General features: G+C 42.6%; 1 protein-coding gene across 1 annotated transcript; it reads right to left on the bottom strand.

Moving 5' to 3' along the window:
* Window positions 1-697: 697 nt before the first annotated feature.
* On the bottom strand, window positions 698-12,348 carry nr2f6b (nuclear receptor subfamily 2, group F, member 6b). The gene is made up of 5 exons (XM_089001075.1): window positions 10,699-12,348; window positions 9,455-9,549; window positions 6,132-6,469; window positions 4,841-5,087; window positions 698-3,485 (listed from the first exon to the last, which is right to left on the bottom strand). Exons 1-5 carry the CDS (start codon window positions 10,965-10,967, stop codon window positions 3,211-3,213), a joined length of 1,224 nt encoding a protein of 407 aa, XP_088857201.1. The 5' UTR covers window positions 10,968-12,348; the 3' UTR covers window positions 698-3,210.
* Window positions 12,349-12,368: the final 20 nt, after the last annotated feature.

Genomic DNA, 12,368 nt, shown 5'->3' with positions numbered 1-12,368 from the left:
GACAAGTGGGATATCAAAGCTATCATTCTCTACGGTACCTTTTGTAAGGTCATGTTTACTTTATGACACTAGATTACATAAAAATTTAAATAAACTACCGGTACCTTTTATTTAGACAAAAGAAACATGAGACATATCATTCTTTTATGAGATGCAAAATGTTGAGAGCCTTCTTAAAGGACAACCGACACCATTTTTTTTTTGTTTCCTAACTGACATCAGAAAAAACGTTTTACAGCATCTAAAATACCCAAAACACACAGGCTGATATTTTTAGTCAAATGCAAAACATGCACAAATAAAAACGAGTTAAAGTGTCCCAAAACTACTTCAAAATGACCTCGGAGATGACGAGTTTCAGAAGGTCCCGCCCCCTTGTTCATGACGTCATGCCAGGACGTCTTGCCTTGCTCTAGACTAGAATCACAACAATGGCTTCAGATTCGGAGAAGATGCTTTCTTGTTCAGTTATGAATATGATTCAAATAGCTCTGAAGAGGAAAGCATAAATGTTTGCAATTAACTAAAGAAATCCTTCCGTATCATTTTGAAGCATCTGGACTCCAATGTAGAGTCCCATAAAATGCACAAGATGGCCCCCAAGCTCCGTTGGAAATGGGCTGATTTGTCTGCTCGGAATTTGTGTCAACTAGTATCAAATAGTAGTCTTGGTGCAACACACAACGATTCACCATCGCATTATTTATGTGTTTTACTTCTAATTTCACCATCAACATGGATCAACACAAAGTTTTCAGACCAAACAAAGCACCCAAAATGCATTGTTTGTCGCTTTCTCAGTCAGGGGCGTTCCAGACGTGACGTCACGTCAGGCATCATCATCAACTCGAAAACAAGACTTCCTGAATATTCAGCGCGACTCTTAAAACGTAAAATATAGCTCTATGCCGTGGAATCTTTGTAAAATACGCCCAGTAGAAGTCATTTCAAGTGATTTTACAAATTATGGATACAACTTGTCCGAAGGCGTCAGTTGTCCTTTAAATTGCATTTCAAAATAACGTGTCCACAAATCAAAGCATGTTACTCTCTTATGGAGAAAATTACTTATACATTCTTGTGACGATGGACATTTATCCCTGTAAATGTCATCTTATAGCACATTCATGGTTTGCGGTAGAATCTTTGAGAGTGTAAAACATGAGGTAATGATAGTTATGACAGTGTGGGGATATTTACACTGCCTAACCTAATCAGCGTGCCATTTCCTACATACTGTATATTAAAACCACTCATATTTTGTACAGGAACGTGCAAAACAAAAATGATTTATATTTCGGCCACTTGGGGGCAGCAAATCTCGAATAAAAGGGGTGGATAACTTCAGAGAGTGAATTCAAACACTATTTGATGAGCAAATATTGTTTGATACACAACAGAACTGCGGTTAATTTTGAGCATTTGTTTGATATTTTTTAATTGTAGCCTACGTTCCTCGTACTAGTAAGTTCTTTGTCCACACTCGTAGAATAATTGTGTCTTAATGATCCGTGTTTCGGCGGACAACTTTGGCATATTTGTAGAACATCAACTTGAAAGTAATGAGGCAAAAATATGCCCATAATTTGACATCTACAAGTCACTGGCACTACGGCATATGTTACTAATAGGATTTTATAACGCCACGAGTCAACTAGTGCAGAGTTTTGCTCGCTTCGCTCATGGCATTTCCGTTCTTTAGACCGTTGTTACTTTATCAATGGCGGGCCGTCAAAACCTTCTCCGCTAGCCTAAAAATATCTGAATCACGGACTGATGTTCATTATTTTTGTCCATAAATTCTTATTAAATAATTCCAAATTGCTTTTCAACTTCCTTTCATTACTTTTTCCCGCTTGCGCTGCTCCCAGACGTGTCGTATTTGAGCATTTAACGGTTAAATGCTTGGTTAAAATTTAACCAATCATATTCCAGCCATCATTTGTTACCAGGGTCCGAAAGCTATCTGGACGCTTTCATAATCAGTTCCACAGGCTCTGGGGCATACAAATCAATGTCGATGAAACAGTTGCTTTAACCAATAAGAGTACGTGTTGGTCAGAGTTTTCGCAAATTATGATTGGCTCGTCACTCGCCAATTATAATATCACTAACCACATGCTGGCCAGAGCTAGCGCAATACTTATCGATAGCTAGCGTTTTTATGTTGATTTTATAGCGGTTTTGTTAACTCATAATGGCTGAAGGAGGAGAAGAAATAGCTTTGTTTGGAGATTTACTGTTAAAGCCATTTTCAAGACGGACTTTTCAAGAAAAAAATGGACATCATTAAGAAAGGTCGGTCAATTATTTCTTGGCTAATGTTACGCTCGAGTGGGTTTGTATTAAATCACACACGTTTTTCAGCCTGGATTGATTCAGACGTAGCACTGCTGCTGAAGGCCTAGCGATGAAATCCACGGCCTGCCACTGATAAAAGTAAGATTAGTCACCATTTTGTCAGGGCAGATGCCATTATTTATAAGATTGCCAAGTTGACAGGTATGGCCACGAGTAATAATAGTAATAATAATACATTTCATTTATAAGCGCCTTTCAAAACTGTCAAAGACACTTCATACTATTAATACACAGCTGTCAACTAGTGCACGGTTTTGCTTGCCTCGCTGGTGGCATAGGTGCCTTTCAAAACTCTCAAGGACACTTCATACTATTAATACACAGCTGTCAACTAGTGCACAGTTTTGCTTGCCCCGCTCGTGGCATTTCGTTCTTTAGACAGTTGCGCTGAAGTGACGACAAAGAGCATTCCGGTACTTATAGGTGGACATCGAATAAATGGTCAAGCGTTTTCCCATAGAAGCGCCCTAACAATGTTTGGTAACAACTTTGATACAGTCTGAAGAGACCTGAAGCAACCCATTCAAGTTGATGTTGGTATGTTGTGGCTACATTTGGACGAAACAGACAATGTGAAAGCGCGCGCACACAAACACAAACACACACGCACGCACACACGCAGATCAAGCTCAGTCAGTCACATTAAGGATGATGTAGGAGGAGGTAGTTATGTGCTCATGGCCTAACTCTGCATTTGAATTTTTGAAGTCCAGAATGAGATACATACATATCATATGGAAGACCAAAGAGCCTAGAAGCGCACAAGTGCTGTAAATAAATTGACCTAATATCCTTCAATTTCATGTCCTTTGTATCCTCCCCTTTGTTCTCGGCTTGTCCGCAGATTCCCTACTGTCCCGGGGCGTAGGGCCAGCTGATGGAACTCCCTGACAACTGCATGTCTCGAATCAGCGTCTCGATCGGGGTCTTGCCAACCAGGCGCATGAAGAAGAGCTGAGAGATGAGGTTAGCTGGCACAGCGCGGAGAGCCGGAAGCCGCAGGAGCAAGCGGCCGAAGCGCTGAGGCTGATTTGGGTACTGTAACCTCTCATACTCAGTCAGGGCCACCTGGGCCTTCTCCTGCAGGGACTCCACGTGGGCCGGATCAGTCAGACCGCATGCATCTGACAGCAAACGCACAAGAGAGGACTTTGCTTTATTAGGTATCAGAATCAGAATCAGAATCAGAATCATCTTTATTGCAAGTATGTAGGACACACAAGGAATTTGTTTCCGGTAGAACACGCTGCACTAGTATCGTTGTCAAAAAAACTGCTAAGTGGCACTATACAGTTCCATTTTGGCTACTGTTGAAGGCTACTGTATTCCATTGTTCGCTCACTTAAAAAAAGAGTTGAGTCAAAAATAATCAAATTATGTGTTAATATATTTGGGCAAATTTCGTATTTTCATAATTAATACTTTAATTGTTTTCTAACAAAATAACCCAAATTTTAGTGACTAGTTCCTAACAACAACAAAGTGGGTCAAGTAGCAGTCAGTCTCTTTTTGATCCATCATTGTTTTGTTTTTGTTTTTACTCGACTGTTTTAGCTGGCTTACCATTCATCTGGCACTTTACACAATTAATTTGGATCAAAAAGTGACTAAGCTGCTACTTTATTCAGTTCATCCCTGCTTTGAGTTGTTTTGTACAAGACACCACAAATTGTTTTGGACAAAATGGCTTCTCGGTACAAAAATTAATGGAATTTTGAATCAAATTGTCCCAAGTAGTAGATCAGTTACTTTTTGATCTAAATGGGGGCATTTTTTGAAAACTGTTCTGAGAAACTTTACTTTTGCACTTCAAATTTAATTCATGACTTTTTGAGTTGCGAAGAAAACGATCTTTTTTGTGTGTGTTGTTTCCTTCAAAACAACTCCATTTTGGGGGATGTTTTGACCCAAGTTGTGCACCAGTCCGTTTTTGTCCCAAATTGTTATTTTTAACAAAACTCTTTTGAAAAGAAAACGATTATTTGACTACACGTCTGTGTAAGCTCTCAGTCGTACAAGAGTGGTCCATCGATGAAAAGGTTTCTTCAGCCGTCATCTGTACTTCTTTGAAGGTGTCGAACGTTTCGCTTCTTATCCAAGAGGCTTCGTCAGCGAACGAAAGTCTTTTGCTGGTCGTCTGGACAGTAGGGATATATATATAGGGCCGAAACGACACAAAACTCATTGAGGCAGCTCCGTGTGCGAAAAAAAGTTCGTATGCCAAGGTAAAATTTTCATAAATTTAACATTCGTAAACCAAAAAGTTCGTAAGCCAAGGGGTTCGTACACACCGCTAGTGTGTGGGCCCTGCTTTTTGCAAACAATCTGCTGGGACATTATGCAGATGGCGAACTTCCCTAATTACTACAAGCACTGGATGGACATAGAGAAGTTTTGATCACTCAATTTACCCTTAGAGCAGTTACTACAGTGGACATGTTCTGATTTTATCAGCTTACAGGGTGCATGGAAGACTTACCAGGTGAAAAGAGAGCAATGGCTTTTAGGCAACTGTATTCAGCCGTGTCCACTTGCAGTCTGTTGAGTTTGTCCACTTGGTCCTGGAAGACCCTGACCTGGTCCATGAAGGACACCACTCTCTCGGCAGACATGGGAGACGAATGGAAGCCAGCCGCTGCCAGCAGGGGGGCCATGTGTAGCGGCAAAGCAGACTGAGCTGCGTTGAGAATGAACAGTTCGCTCCAGCTTAGTCTCAGCAGTGCTACCTGTAAGCAGTCAGATTTGTATTTTTAAGGGAGCGCGACTATATGTCATTCTCGCCAGTGTCATGATTGACAGAGGTGGCAAAAGTACAAGAAATTCATGCCGTAAAAAAGAATACAGGTACTAAAATGTACAGAAAAAATAACTATTAAAAATAACATGTACATAATAGTACTGTTTAACTCATTCACTCCCATTCACAAATGTATTCGGGAATTGAAAATATGACGTAGAGCCGAATTTGTTCGGTTTTGTTTTTTCTTGTTTGGGTGCCGATAAAGCGCTTTCCTTTTTTTCCATGTTAATAATAATTTATAAGCGCCTTTCAAAACTCTCAAGGTCACTTTACAGTCACCGGATAAGATTTTCTGTGGGTGAGCAGCAGCAGCCACACGCGCGAGTGTTCACTCAACCTGAAAGTAACCGAAATAGATAGAAAGATGGCTAGCTATCTAATAGATAACCAATAAATATGTTAGCGCTTTGTTCCAGCCCCAGCTGTTGTTTAAGCCCCATACAAACCAATATGTATGTATTGCATTGTATTTTGGACGGCCACCCACTTTTTTTCTGATGAAAGAAGAGAGTCTAAGGTTTCTTGCGCTCCATTTAATGTTTATATAGTCCAAAAACTCAATATTCTGTGGGTCCTGGAATTTGAGTGACAATGACAAAAACCCTGGCACTGGAGTGGACACGTTTTTGTACATGTCTGGCAGTGAATGAGTTGATTAAACAACATAGTTTTTTTTTTTTTTGTTAAACCAAGAGCAACTGCAAAAAGCAAAAAAAAAATGCAACAGAGAGGAATCATGATATTATTGAAGAGCTCTCGTCCATCCGATCAAGCACAAGAAGGAAAAGTGGAGGTGTCAAACCGACTACTAGGTATTTGCACTTTTGCTTTTCAAAACCTCTGAGCTAAATGGCCAAGAACAACAGTATAAGCGAGTCCGAAAATTAATGGCCGAATAACGAATCCACTTCAGGTGGTTTTCATTTAATCAGCGGTCACTGTAGCTCAGCGTCCTCAGCGACTGACTGACCTGCTCTGAAACTGGAAGCTCTGGAAAGTACGGGATGTTTCTGGCCCACTCGATGGTGCTGAATAGGAGCCGGGCAGCAAGCTCGCAGATGCTGTCAATGCCCATGACAGGGGCTCCGCTTGCCGATGCCCCCATCTGTGCCTGGCTGTATTGGCTCCCATAGCGGCTCTGCGGGTACGGCTCGGCCCGAAGCAGCTGGGAGATGAGTTCCGATACCTGTTGGCCGTTGAAGTAATCTGCCCCAAGATGACCGGGTAACACACTTCCGACTCCGCTAGCTCGTTGGGAGTTGGGACTGATTCCTGTGTGGGAAGGTGGAATGCGACCCCTTTGGACAGCTGCATGAACACAGAGAAGATTGGTGTTACACACCTGCAAAAATGCATTACGTAGTGACTTTACTTTTACTTTAGAAGAGCAGAAGTGCATGGTTGAAGATTGTTTAGTTTGGTCTATATATGATGATGTTCAATGGCTGCCTGCGATTGCCCCATTTGACGAAAGTTAAAATCTACACGAAAGAAAATGGATGGCTTTAAAGGGGAGTAAAAGAAACTATTTTTATAAAACAGCAAAACTCTTCACTAAAATTTCATTGTGGTTTGAGGTTAAATTTGGATCATGCTTACAACAGATTTCTTAGATCTTTACCACATTAGCTTAGTCATCCTGATTAGGTGATACCAGGGCGAATGGGGCAATCAGGGCCAGTCATAGCACATAATCATAAACATAATAATAAACAAAAACCAGATTAGCTTCAGGGTATAGTCCTCTGCTCCCGCCAACCTTAGAGGCAGGGACCTGTAAAATTCAGCATGATTCCGACGTGATCTTGGTTTTCCTCCCTGGTGCTTTCTACTATCTTTGTGACTGCTTTATTTCCTGTATATGATAGTTGTCCATGTTAAGGGATTTGTTACAGCTTCAGCTGTTGTTAAAGTGCTATATAGATCAAGGTATATTGTATTGTATTCCAAACAGCACTCTGAGTGATCTTACAGTTATACTGTATAAGGCCGTTATAGAATTGCTCAAGAACATACCCAGTAGGGGTGAAGGGTTTTTCTCAGTATGCTGTAAATAATTTCTATGTATACCACCTGTAAATTACGTTAGCAGTGGTGTATACTCTCTTCAAAAGTTAATGCTACTTTCACTGGGCCAGAGTTGAGCTATACAATTCCAGGTAGTGTGGAAAGCAATAACGTGCGTCACGGCCACAGTCAGTCATTAGTAACCAGGCCCAATATAACCTCTGCTACATGTCACTTCTTAGTGTGCATTAGCTGTGGAGACTTGAGGTAGTCAGTTGCATATGTTAGCAGATTTAATATGCTCATCGGTAAAGTTCAGGGGGTGGGGGGGGGGGCACGCTGAAATGAAAGTATTCACATATGAATAATTAAATCAGAAAATAGTGTTTGTTTTTCTGATTCCCAGCCCCAGTGTACCTTTTCAAATATGATGTGAGAACATCCACTTTTCCCTCTGTTATTCTAATGATACGATTGCGTTCAGCCGCCCCCTCATCACCTAAGATCAGCAGCTGCCATAGTTGCGCACCGTTTGAAAGTATAAATATTCAGCTTGGGTCACTGACAAATGTCACTGCTCGCCTCACATATTTGTCCATCCAGCCATCCATCCAGTCACAGCGCACATATAGACAGACAACCATTCAAACCCACATTCAGACCCTCACAGAGTGGGAACAAAACCTATGCTGCCCATACACAAGTCAAGTGATTGTACCAGTTTATCATCAGCAATTATAACCCCATAATGGCCGAAAAAAAAACAATTATTTTGAACATTTGTTAAAAAATTTAACATTAAGAAATCACATGTACATAATACGTCTGTGTAAGCTCTCAGTCGTACAGGAGTGGTCCATCGATGAAAAGCTTTCTTCAGCCGTCATCTGTACTTCTTTGAAGGTGTCGGATGTTTCGCTTCTTATCAAAGAAACTTCGTCTTTAGTTTGCTGACAAAGTTTCTTGGATAAGAAGCGAAACGTCCGACACCTTCAAAGAAGTACAGATAACGGCTGAAGAAACATTTTCATCACATGTACATAAGCATCCACAGCATCTACCATGAAGCTTAGTTTAACTCCAGTGCATCATGTTTCCACTGATCATCCTTGTGAGGTTTTGGAACTTAATTGGAGTCCACTTGTAGTGAAGTCATTTGAGTGGACATGATTTTAAAAGGTACACATCTCCAAGTCCGGATAAATACAGAGGGTTGTGTCAGAAAGAGCATCCGACGTAAAAGCTTGGCCCAAACAAACATGCAAATCAAACCTCTGAAGATGGAGGACACTGATTCGTTGTGGTGACCTCTGAAGGGAAAAGCCAAAGGGAAAACAAGACACATCTCTCTATGGAAGGTCTCACAGGTGGCATGTCAAACCACAAATCCAACATGATGCCAAAGGAAGTGTCTTTGGACCTATGAGACGGCACAAAGCTTGGGAACAGGTACAGAAGCATTTGTGCTTTGAAAGTACCCATTCGGACAGTGGCTTCCATGATCTATAAATGGAAGAAATTCTGAACAAGCAGGACTCTTCCTCAAGCTGGCTTCCTCCCTAAAGTTAGCATTAGGGGGATTAGGTGACCAAGAAACCAATGGTCGCTATGTCAGAGCTCTCAAACTGTCTCTCGGGAGTACAGGAGAAACTTCAAGAAGAAAAACCATCTCAGTAAAAGACACTTGCCGTCACGCCGGGAGTTTGCCAAAAGACGTGAAGGACTGATGCCGTAAGAACGAACAGTTTCTGGTCTGATGAGACGCAAGATTGAACTCTGCCGTGAATGGGAGGTACTATGCTTGGGAGAAATAGTGCTCCGCTCATCACCTGACCAATCCCATCCCTCCAAGTGACACCCTGAATGAAAACCTGCTCCACAGTGGCCAGGATCTGAGACGGAGGTGAAGGTTTACCTTCCATCGAGACAATGACCCAATGCATGCAGCCGAGAATATAAAGGAGTGGTTTCAGGGCAACTGAGTATATGTCCTTGAATGACCCAAACGAAGCCCCAGACTTGAAGTCTGAAGAGATTTGAAACTGACGCTCCCAGTCCAACCTGATCGAGGCTGAGAGGTGCTGCAAATTCCTTTTTTTTACAAACTGAGTGTCTTGGTAATCTATTTAAATCGATTCCCTGTTTGATTTCATCCTGTGTAGTATTCTGTCACAGATAAAACATATCAATCATAATAGCGCTTTTTTAAAACCTGCAGTTTGAAGTGCTTTATGGATGGCATGCTAACATGTTGTGAAAGCTTGGTGGCAAACATGTTTGACTAACCTTCTTTCCGCATGCCAACACGGAAACATTTCTTCAGTCGACAGAACTGGCACTGGTTGCGATGGTGCTGGTCGATTTGGCATTCCTGGTTTGATCTGCAGTGACACACATGAATTGACATTGAAGGTAATGAAAACCTTCCAACTCGTAGCACTTTTCCAATAAGCACTTTATATTCACGTGTTGAACACACTCGCCTCCCCCTCCTCTCTCTCCCCGCCTTCTCTCATGGACCTTTCTGATGAGTGAAAAGTGCGAGCTGGCGTGTCTGAATAGCTCTTCAAGGCTGTGACCTTTGTAAATCATCAACCCTACACGCCCTTGTGTCGACTTTTACAGCAGACGGGCTCTGGCAACATTCCTTTCAGCCCTGGATGTGACACGCTGATTAAAAAGGCACATTCTTTTCAGGGTTAGCGTATTATGACGAGAAAAGGGATAACCACATTATGTGGCTGAGAATTCCTCCGGCTTTAAGCAAAGAATTGAGTTTGCGGCACTTCTCTAGTGCAATAAATATGTCAGTGGTTGACTTCTCAGGCAATCCAGCAACATATGCCTGATCTTCAAGGTGATCATGTTTTTCCTTTTGGTTTGGATTGGTTTAGGGACTTTAGCCTATAGTAGTCTTGCAGTGGAGAAACTTACTTTTCACAGCAGCAAAGTTATGAAAGGAAGAAGTTGAAAAACAAAATACAGGAGCTGCTGGAAAGGCAGCCACTCTCGTGGCCCCATCTTGAAGTCAAAAGAACAGAAAAACTAAATAACAAATAATATGACAACACAACAACACAGACAGTCATTTAATTTAAGCACTTTCTGCACCATCTTTGTTGCATGAAGCAGTTCTGGATGAAAGAGTAAAGGATCAAAGTGGATCAGACACACCATGGTGGAATGTGCACGTCTACAACAAGCTCAATGTTGAAAGCAAACACGAAGCTGTAGAATCCATTGATGAAAAGAAATTGTTACATGTCCTGTCCCACGTAAATCCGCTTCAATTCCAAACTGTGACAGTTCCACATATGCATCGGCGCTCTGCACTTACACTCTTTTCACTTCTCATCATTTGTGACTCTTGAACATGTCTTTCGATAGTGAGGGAATTGACAAGCACATATGGCTCAAAAAGGAAAACAAAAAGCTATGCAAACTTTATATTTGCAAGAGGTTTGGCAAAAAATGGACACTGTTCACCAAGAAAAATATGCACTTGATCCGTTCTAAACTAAAAAAGTTACCTGCAAGAGTAGTTGAGATTCCGTCGGATGCTCCTTTTGAAGAAGCTCTTGCACCCCTCGCATGTGAACACGCCGTAATGCTTCCCGCTGGACTTGTCGCCGCACACCACACAGTCCAGCACGCAGGCCTTGTCCTCATCTGCGATGTCCACATCGCTGCTTCCGCCGTGAGGTGAGCCTTCTTCCTCTTCCCTGCGCAGGTATACCTTCTCCTCCAGTCCCGTCGCGTCACCGTTGGGGTTGCCCCATCCCCCGCTTACCATGGCCATATTCTCCAAGTCCCACTGCCCTGTGAGTGGATCATACACTGATCCACCCCGGCTTTAAATAACAATCCAAGTGAAAAATGTCAGCCTGACTCCGGTGTGATCCTTGAAGGAAGATTTGAGGCAAAATGATGAAAGGTTGTGTCTGCGATGACCTTTCCCTCCTTGACGTCTGTGAGGATTGACCCGGCGATTCTTCCCGCTGCACTCTGGTCCTCTGTAATCTGGCCGCTCCCTCTGTTCTTGCCTTTCACCCTTGCGTATGGCGCCCTGACCTCCAATCACTGGATCCTGAGAAAACTTTACACACACATTGAGTGGTTCAGAGTTCAGGCGGGAGAAGAAGGAAAAAAAAAAGGGTGCAGTTTGCTCAAGTCCAGGAAACAATAAATTACACTTAATCTCCCACTTTGGTTTCTCCCATCCATTCAAATACTTTCATTCTGTGAGAAGAACAAACTCAGCTATCTCTCCTTCAGCATAATGACAATGAAGCAAACAGTCTTTTTTTTCTGTGCGTGACTGCTTTCTTCCAAAAGGACAAGTGGGAGGAAAATAAAACTGAGTTCTCTCTCCTTCAGGCAGGGTTAAACCACCCTGCCCTCTACTCCAACTTCTAAACTTGTCCAACCGGTTTCCGTGCAATGCTGAAGTGTTATCTGATGATCTGGGACAGCTCTAGTCCAGACTCACTATTGACTTGTTGAGGCAGAGGTGACACTAATGAGGAGGGCCGCAAGGCGGGGGGGGGGGGGGGGCGGCATCTTCTTCGAAACTTTGGAGAAGAAATCAAATGTGTCGAATATGAGGGGGCTGGACTCAAAAACTGATCTGTGATGCAAAAAATAATAATCCATAAGAATGCTGACACTGGCCGTAGGCGTTATATTCAAACCAGAGCGGTCTGAGAAAGACACACTCCCTCTTTCTGCTGGAAAAATGCCTCTGTGGTTTCTGAGGCAACTAAATTCATTAGACCTCCGGTCTGAAGTTGACTTCTGTTTTCTTAGAGCGCCTCCAACTCTGCTGGAAAGACTCAAATGTCACAAGACAAATTGAAAAAGAAAAACAAAGTCGACCTCCCTTGAGACTCTTCTTTTCTTGCCCGTCTTGTTTAAGTCACTGTCCATCCATGGGCCAGAACCTCTTCACATTTCCTGCCAGGGAGTCAGGGTGTACTGTTGCACTGTTGTCCTTTCCCCCCCCTACTGCCTCCTCCTCCTCCAATAGGAATGAATTAGTCAAAGAAGTAGGAAAAAGCAGGTCACGGAGCTCCAGTGGAAGGCAGACTGTTCTGCGAAGAGCACCCAGCTCCCTCTTCTCAGCCTCGGTCAGGCTCTCTCTGCCTCTCTCGGCTCGGCTCGGTCTCCCCCTTTAGGGAGAGTAAGCGTGTGTATGTGTGCT

Source organism: Hippocampus bargibanti, linkage group LG07, assembly GCF_051943395.1.
Source record: "Hippocampus bargibanti isolate YZ-2025 linkage group LG07, ASM5194339v1, whole genome shotgun sequence".
NCBI classification, from domain to species: Eukaryota; Metazoa; Chordata; class Actinopteri; order Syngnathiformes; family Syngnathidae; genus Hippocampus; species Hippocampus bargibanti.
The sequence above is the reverse complement of the archived record's forward strand: the minus strand, read 5'-3'. Positions and strand labels throughout refer to the sequence as shown.

Excerpts from the sequence above, each read along its gene's own strand:
- nr2f6b (XM_089001075.1), bottom strand. The coding sequence starts at position 10,967 with ATGGCCATGGTAAGCGGGGGATGGGGCAACCCCAACGGTGACGCGACG. Across the intron at positions 9,550-10,698 it reads AATCTCAACTACTCTTGCAG|ATCAAACCAGGAATGCCAAA; the intron begins GTAACTTTTTTA and ends GTGTCACTGCAG. Across the intron at positions 3,486-4,840 it reads CATTGCTCTCTTTTCACCTG|ATGCATGCGGTCTGACTGAT; the intron begins GTAAGTCTTCCA and ends GTTTGCTGTCAG.